Source organism: Astyanax mexicanus, chromosome 1 (assembly GCF_023375975.1).
Source record: "Astyanax mexicanus isolate ESR-SI-001 chromosome 1, AstMex3_surface, whole genome shotgun sequence".
In the NCBI taxonomy this organism is placed as follows: domain Eukaryota; kingdom Metazoa; phylum Chordata; class Actinopteri; order Characiformes; family Acestrorhamphidae; genus Astyanax; species Astyanax mexicanus.
In genome coordinates, this window is record NC_064408.1 from 3,662,484 (window position 1) to 3,671,615 (window position 9,132).

General features: G+C 40.3%; 1 protein-coding gene across 1 annotated transcript; it reads right to left on the bottom strand.

The window, feature by feature from the left end:
* Nucleotides 1-488: 488 nt before the first annotated feature.
* LOC103043147 (inactive phospholipid phosphatase 7) lies at nt 489-7,501 on the bottom strand. The gene is made up of 3 exons (XM_007236337.4): nt 7,279-7,501; nt 4,435-5,153; nt 489-2,626 (listed from the first exon to the last, which is right to left on the bottom strand). Exons 2-3 carry the CDS (start codon nt 4,934-4,936, stop codon nt 2,238-2,240), a joined length of 891 nt encoding a protein of 296 aa, XP_007236399.3. The 5' UTR covers nt 4,937-5,153; nt 7,279-7,501; the 3' UTR covers nt 489-2,237.
* Nucleotides 7,502-9,132: the final 1,631 nt, after the last annotated feature.

The following is a 9,132-nucleotide window of genomic DNA, read 5'->3' on the forward strand; positions in this document are numbered from 1 at the left end:
CTGCAGCTCTTTTCGCACAATCACACTAGTTTCACCTTAAATGCTGCCTTTATATTTATGCAATCACTAGTTCCACCTTAAATGCTGCAGCTCTTTTCGCACAATCACACTAGTTCCCCCTTAAATGCTGCAGCTATTTTCACATAATCACTAGTTTCACCTTAAAAAAGCTGCCAATATATTTATTCAGTCACACTAGTTCCACCTTAAATACTGCAGCTATTTTCACACAATCACTAGTTCCACCTTAAAAAAGCTGCCAATATATTTATTCAATCACACTAGTTCCAACTTAAATATTGCAGCTATGTTCACATAATCACTAGTTCCATCTTTAAAAAAAAGCTGCCAATATATTTATGCAATCACACTAGTTCCACCTTAAATACTGCAGCTATTTTTACACAATCACACTGGAGACAGTGATCAATCATTTTCAGTTCAGGGTCATTTTTTTGCAATAATGTAAAAAACACACATAAAACAAATACAATAATACAGAATTTTAAACATTTTAAACATTTCTGTAAGTAATGTAAGGTAAATATGATTAAAGGTGTGCATATGAATTAGAATAAATGAACAACAGACAACTCAATATATAGTAAATATAATAAACATGAGTAAAATACTGTAACATGCGTTTAAAAGTAAAAAATCACATGCATAATTACACAGTTTACAAACAGTGTTCCTTCCCATGCTGATTCAGATATTGTATGGAAACCATTGCATAGTTTAGATCAGTGTGTTAAAGCTGAGTGTGTGTGTGTGTGTGTGTGTGTGTGTGTGTGTTCTAGCAGCATCCAGTGCTTCCAGAACAGTTCATAATGTATAAATATACTGTACAATAAACATATTCAACTTAGATCTTCTTCAAATTCTGAGGAACGTAAGAGAAATACATTAACATCATCCAATACAGCCACACACATTTCACTGTTTCCTCTAGTTTTACATCAAAAACACACTTAATTTTTAGTTTTCCAGTCAAAACAGCCTTCAAGTATTTCATGTTTCAGGAGATTAGAAAAAAAAAGCAATCACACTAGTTCCACCTTAAATACTGCAGTTATTTATACAGAATGACACCAATTCCACCCTAAATGCTGTCAATATATGTATGCAGTCACACTAGGTCCACCTTAAATGATGCAGATATTTGCAGTTATTTTCACAGAATGACACCAATTCCACTTTAAATGCTGCCATTATATTTATGCAATCACACTAGTTCCACCTTTAAATCTGAAACTATTTTTACACAATCACACCAGTTCCACTTTAAATGCTGTCAATATATTGTTGCAATTACACTAGTTCCACCTTAAATGCTGCAGCTGTTTTCACACAATCACACCAGTTCCACCTTAAATGCTGCAGTTTGTTTCACACAATCACACTAGTTCCACTTTAAATGCTGCCAATATATTGTTGCAATCACACTAGTTCCGCCTTAAATGCTGCAGCTATTTTTACAGAATTACACCAGTTCCACCTTAAAATCTGCATCTATTTTCACCCAATCACACTTGTTCCACATTAAATGCTGCCAATATATTTCTGCAATCACAACAGTTCCACCTTAAATGCTGCAGTTTTTATTACACAATTACAGTAGTTCCACCTTAAATGCTGCACCCATTTCACCCAATCACATGTATTACATGCATCACAGATCCAACAACAATTTCGTCAGTTAAAAGTGATGCTTCTTTGTCATTTTTTGTCCAGCAATAGAACCATATCAAATCTGTGAAACATGGTGGCGGTTGCACTGTCATGGTTTGGGATCGTTTTGCTGCATCTGGGCCAGGGCAGTTCTTTAGTTAAAAGACTTCCTGTGATGCTCCTTTGTCTTTGTCTTTTTTTTGTCCAGCATAAGAACTTCATCCCATCTTTGAAACATGGTGGCGGTTGTATTGTCATGGTTTTGGCCGGTTTTGCTGCATCTGTCTTTAATCTTAAATCTGCAGTTAAATGACTACATGTGATGCTCCTTTGTCCTTTTTTTGTCCAGCATAAGAACCTTATCCCATCTGTAAAACATGGTGACGGTAGTATTGTCATGGTTTTAACTGGTTTTGCAGCCTTTATCATAGGTGCCTTCAATTATCTGCAGTTTAATGACTACCCGTGATGCTCCTTTCTCAGATTGTACCAGAATTAAATCCTGACTGCCTGCAGATTTCAGGTCCTGTAAGAACATTATCAGTCCAGAAGTTGTTGCGTACGCTTTAACCAAACGGGCTCCAGCTGAGCGTTCCTATAGAAATGAGTGTTTGGCAGGCGTTGGAGGACAGCCACACCGTCTCCACCAGGCTGAAGTGGAGTAACCCCAGCGCGAAGCCGCACGCCATGTCCGTGACGTGGTTCCGGCCCAGCAGAACCCGGGACAGGCCCACCAGGAAGGCCCAGACCACCAGCAGGATCCTCAGCGGCACCGCCAGCACCAGGTGGGACAGGAGGAACTTGGACACCATCGCCGCCCTGCTGGCGTGAGCCGCCGGGAAAGAATACATGTCCATCGCCACATAGTCCAAGAAGCCCGGAGTCATTTCCCATGGTCCTTTGCGCTTGACCAGTTTCTGAACTCCGGCCACTGTCAGGATGTCCAGAATGAGCGCTGATAACAGAGCATTTAAAACACAGGTTAAATAAAAAACCCAATAAACCAACAAACAAATGCATTTGGTAGATAGAGACAGTTTAGAACCCAGAAGGACTACAAGACGGATGCAGTGTTATTATTTTTATCACACCATTAGCTAGTTTGGAGGAAGGAAAACAGTCAATTCCAGGATAAGAACCTTATCCTATCTGTGAAACATGGTGGTGGTAGTATCATGGTTTGAGCCCGTTTTGCTGCATCTGGGCCAGGATGGACAGGAGTCCACAAACTTTCAAGCACCACTGTATGTTTTCACTGCAAAAGTTGGCACCGGATTATAAGGTGCATTAACACTACGCTACACTACTAAGGATGCCTACATCGAATTTTCTTTTAAAGTTTAACGAGTGCTGGATGTTAATCTACACAGATTTCTCTCCTGAAAACTGTTTATTTGGGTGAGTAACGCACTTCTGTTTATTTACAGTAAACTTAGATTTCCAGTATTTCATTATAAGGGTGAGTTTTCATTGAAGTTTCTCCAGCACTAAGGGTGGGAGCAGCAGCATTAGCATTAGTCACTAACTGCAGCACTTGAGGGACGTAAATGCCACCCAGGACGCTTACGGCTAGCAGTTCGTCCCACGTAGCTTGTTTTAACACGGTAAACACACAGACTACAGTCCATAATAACAATATAGTCCAATTATACCTCTGAATGGCAAAAGAGAAAGTGCTGTGGTTAGCGGCTAATGCTAATGCTGCTGCACCCAGCCTTACTGCTGGAGAAACTTCACTTAATTTCACTCAGCAGAGTGGCTTTTCTGCACCTTAATACCTGACTGGTAGAATTCACACATAAGGCGCACTGGATTATAAGGCGCATTAAACAACACTAGTAAGGATGCTACATCGAAGTGAGTAAGGGTGTCGCCATGTTTCTCTTTTAATGGAACATTAAAACATTTTCTTTTAAAGTCAAATGAGTGCTGGATGTTAATCTACACAGATTTCTCTCCTGAAAACTGTTTATTTGGGTAAGTAATGTGCTTCCGTTTATTTACAGTAAGCTTAGATTTCCAATATTTTAGTAGCAGCGCTTAGCGCTTGTAAATGCTGCTCTATAGCGATAGATTGAGGAACCCTGAGTGTTCTGGTAACCCAGGGTGCTATGAGCTAGTGGTTTGTTCCACATAGCTTGTTTTAACACGGTAAACACGCAGACCGCAGTCCAATATACTCACCTTTGTGGTTAGCGACTAATGCTAATACTGCTCCAGCCTTAGTGCTGGAGAAACTTCACTGAAAACTCCTGTATAACTCTGTACTTCAGCAGAGTGGCTTTACTGCTCCTTAATACCTGACTGGTAAAATTCATACATAAGGAGCACCAGATGTGAGGGTGAATTTTAAGTGAAGTTTCTCCAGCACTAAGGCTGGGTGCAGCAGCATTAGCATTAGCATTAGCCACTAACCGCAGCGCTAGTGGGATCTAAATGCCGCCCGATGGCACTAGACTGAGGAACCCATGCAGACTATAGTCCAATATACTCAACTCTGCGGTTAGCGCTAATGCTAATGCTGCTGCACCTAGCCTTACTGCTGGAGAAACTGCACTGAAAACCCACCCTTATAATGCTGTACTTTAGCAGAGTGGCTTTACTGCTCCTTAATACTTGACTGGTAGAATTCATACATAAGGAGCACCAGATTTTAAGGCGCACTCTTGATTTTTAGAAAAATGAAATGATTTTAAGTGCGTCTTATTGTGCAAAATGTTCCAACACAAAGTCCAAACACAATATTAAAGTGTATTAAATTACCCAGCAGCAGATTGACCAGGACTTCCTGTCCGGCCAGGGTGTTACTCCGGGTCAGGCACACCAGCGTCCCGAATATCCAGGTGATCCCGTGTCCGGTGAGGGCGAGGAGCGTGAAGACGGAGCGGACGCTGCCCCAGGACGACGTGGTGTTCACACACACCCCCAGACGCTTGGATAGGTGTATATCGATGGCCAGGAGGGAGTTGATGGCGATGCCTTTGAAGGACGGATTGAGCTGCATGCAGTCTTCCTCCGGCAGCCTCGTCGGGTCCTTGCGCTCCTTGGAAGGTTCTCCGGGTTCTGGCTGGTGCTCGGCCTGCTGGTTCTGGTGGTACCTGCCTTGGTTGGCGGCTCTTCTGGAAGCTCCACGGCCGTTGTTGTCATTGTTGCTGCCGCTGCTGCCATTGTTGTTTCTCAGTGGCTGGTTGAGGGACATGAACTCCAGGCGTCCGAGGACGTTCCCCCGGTCCCGGGCTTTCGCTCGGCCCTGGTTATACGGCATTTCCGACGTCCTGCTTTGTGATTTTTGTCCACTATTTTTGTCTCGCTGCAACAGATGGGAATCTACAAGGGCTTGAGTGGCTGCAGGGTAGACTGGCAGGTCTGAGTGCTAATGGGGGGGATGTGGTTTGTCTTGGAAAACAGTGTCGGACGGCCTATATTTAGTGCTGCTGAAAGAATGTGGACACTCCTGGGACTGGAGTGCGGGAGGGGACGTCCTATTAACAAAGACAAAAAGAGAATTAATGCAACAAAAAAAAAACATACTGCAAATCAAAGATACCCAAGTCATAGATATTGCATATTCTATCGAAAGGTTGCCATTTCTGTCCCCAGGAAATTACATGTATATAAATTACATGTATATATGTGCACACAAAATAACTTTAAAATACATTTTATTATTAAGCATCGTGTCTTGTACACTGACCTAATTGCAAAAAAATGCAAAAGTAAGATATATAATTAAAAACATTAATAAAAAAACTACTAAAGTAGCATTTGTTACCTGTTACCCCACTCTCTAACTATAAACCTTACTTTATGTATATATTTTTTTGCATGGTTATGTGACTCCAAATCCCATCTATGTTATGTCGCATCTACAACAGGAAGTGACATCATCAGCTGGTTCTTCTGAAGATCATGAGAAGAACAAAATTCCCGAAGTTCCCTCATTAGTTTTTCTGTATATTTGATCTTATTGTAACGATGACTGAGGAGCTCAATCTCGACACTCAGTCCTGTTACCTACATTAATTCTTACATCTTATTGGTTTACTTTTTTTAAATACAAATTTTGGGAAAATCACTAGAAAGTGCTCAATGTCCTCATGCTATTAGCATAGCCACCATTTAGCTATTTTACATGTTTTTACTAGTTCTATGCTAAAAACGCATTCCTCAGCACAAAAAAAAAGTAACAGGAGTGAGTTTTTTCCCCTGGTTTATTGATTTATTATATATGTGAATATTGTTCCGCAATTCTGTTTGGTTCATCCATTTGTTTAATAAATTGCATGATGATAAATGTGATCAATTTCAGGTTTGGGTCTTCTTGATAAGATAGAAATAGCTTTGCATATTTTACGAAAAAAATAAGATGTGCATGCATATATAGTTGGTTTTTTTTGGTCACACATATTAATTATTTGAACATGCTGTCAAACATTTCTTTAAAATAAAGACTTTCTTGATAGAAAAGTAAGTGGACTTGCTTTTAAACATAATAAAATTATGTTTTGATAACAGGACTGAGAAAAATGTAAACATTCTTTGCATTAGAAACCTTTTTAAAAAATTAAGTAAAGCTGCCTGAGATTGATCAGTACATGTTGTAAATAGTTAAATATGTGTTATGAGATAAAAAAATAAGTTTAATTTAGAAGAGTTACAACAAGCAAACGGCACCAATTCAATGGAATGGAATTTTTTTACGTAAAAAGTGGTGAGCACCACATACTAAGTAGTGAGCACCACTTAGTATATTAACTTGTCTGTAACTGACTTCACAGACTCTTTTGTTGTGCTGTGCAATCCTTCATCCAGTTACCAAAATCATATTTATTTAGCTGCCATTTGTGATCTTATGTAGTCTGCTTTTGCTAAGATCTAGCTGGCTAACCTAATGCTAGCTTCGTTGGCTCTAGGCTTAAAGCTACCTTTGGCTACCTAACTAAAATATTCCCTATTAGCTAACCTAGCTACCGTAAGCTAAAACATTTCACACTGAAATACAGTTAACATTAGCTAACCTAGCTAGCTAACAACATTTTTTCACTGTGGAACATATGCCAGTTTGAACTATACCTTGCTAGCTACCATTATCTGGTGCTCACCACTTAGTATCTGGTGCTCACCACTTTGTATCTGGTGCTCACCACTTTTTATGGAAAAAACTCTGGAAAACAAAAAAGTGAAATTGGATTGCAGTATTTTTTACTACTACGTTGCACGATTTGACACTACAAGCCTCTGTAGACTTGACAGCTCAGTCTCAGTGCTGGGGGGCTATACACCCCCCTACCCCCCCTATAGTGACCTTAGTTGTCACCAAGACCTCCCTGCTGCTCCTGTGCTTCTAATGTTCCTCTATTCCCCTAAGGTTATTATATTAGGATTATATAAGGGGGTGCACACTGAGAGGAACTGAGAGCAGGGGTTTGGGGGGTGTCCACATACTTTTGGACATGCAGTGAAACACAATGGCGACGCACGAGCTCAGTGCGTGCACTGGTTTAAGAGGATGCGAGCATGCATATATGATATATGAACAGATAGATGAAAGGATGAATGGATGGGTAGGTAGATAGATGATAATGATAATGATAATAATAGTCCTACCGTGGTTTCAATCAGGTCCTCCTCATCCTCCTCCTCTATCCATTCAATCTGATGCTTTCTCTCTCTCTCTCTCTTTCTCTGGTGCTGTTACCCCTCACACTGTGTGTGTGTGTGTGTGTAGGGAGGAGGACAGGAACGGTCTGTATCAGGGAGAATCTCCGCACCTCCGATCTTTGCTCCTCCTAGCCTGCGTTTCCGCTGCGCGAGCGGGTGTGTGTGTGTGTGTGTGTGTGTGCGCGCGCACCTCCCCCCACGAAGCACGTGCAGTTAAAGGCCCCTCTCTCTCATTTCTATTCTATTTTTATGCTCATTATCCCACACTGCCATCACTCAGTTTAACTCTACATATAATTTTAATGTCAATATTAATAATAATAAATTTAATTTTCAATTAATTAATTAGAAACTTATGTATTTAATTTATTATGCTCTTTATTTATAGTATTATATGTATTTATGTATATGTATAAATTAGCTTTAATTTATTCTTCCACTGAAATAAAAATATATGGTTGTTCCTGTCATTGGCTGGGCTATATACAGATCTCGAAAATATTATTATACCACTTCAAAATAATCAGTTTCTCTTAATTTACTATTTATAGCATTGGCGTAGGAACCGGGGGGAATATTAGAAACAGGTGGATTTGTCCCCCCCAAAAATGATATCGTTTCGCTCAGATCAGCTGTACTATTAATGAGGAGACAGACCGGACCAATCACGGAGCCAGTTCATGTATTAATTCCCGCCTCTCAGTAGAAACAGCCAATCAGATTGCTGGTTTTGCGACGCGGGGAGGAGAGGCAGTGTGCTGGTGGTGGAAGCCCCGCCCCCTCGCTGTGAGATTTAGCAGCGGGATCGGGCTGCAGCAGCAGCTGATTTAAAAACCGATCTGGATATAAGGAGATTTTTTAAAAAAAAAAAAGGTAACGGTAGGTTAACCACGTCAACAGTGATGATATGTTTCTGATAGCTGGTTAAAAATACACGTCTCTGAATCAGCAAAAAGTTTAATCCCACTGTGATTAATAAACTGCAGCTGTGTTTAATGAGTTAGCTTAACTTTGGAATTAATTATATTGGGAGTCAAGGTTAAAGAAAAAAAACTATATATGTAATGCTCAACTTGCCCTGTACCTGATTAGCTAATCGCTATTTCATTTTGTCAAGCTGTGTTTATTAATTTAGGATTACAGGACTTACTGTGAGCTATAATGAACGAAAATTAATTTAGTTAACTAGTTTGCTAGAAGCCAGATGCATGGGCGTGGTAGTGGGGGGAAAAGTGGACCTGACTACCCAGGGCCCGAGTAGGGAGAGGGGCCCATGAAAATCCTGATTTTTTTTTCGCTCACTTTCCTTTGTTTACTGGCATGGATAGGGGCCCATTAACATAGAGGGTGTACAGGGCCCAGAATTTGCTGCTACGCCCCTGGCCAGATGTAGTGGTCAGCCAGAATATAGTACAGTACTTTATGTTTTAGTTTAAAGCAGTTTCTTAACCCTGATCACTGCCCCAAAATTGTGTTTTCCACCTGATCCAGCTGATCGGCTAATAAACAGTAATTTACCGAGTTTACCTGTTAAAATCTCTTAGCCCCCTATGGAGCCTAAATTAATCATGTATATCCAGCAGTGTATTAAACACATCATACCACCACTTACTCTATTAAATGCCTTTAAAGCAGAGGAAGCTCTAGAATATGGAGAAGAGTGTTAATATGCAGTATAACATGTAAGAACAGGGTTGAGAAACACTGATCTAACCTGACTTCTGTTAATTTGTAGCTCAAAGTGACCACATGTCTATGAAACGTAAAGTTACATTCTTTTACATAAAAGGACACCATCTT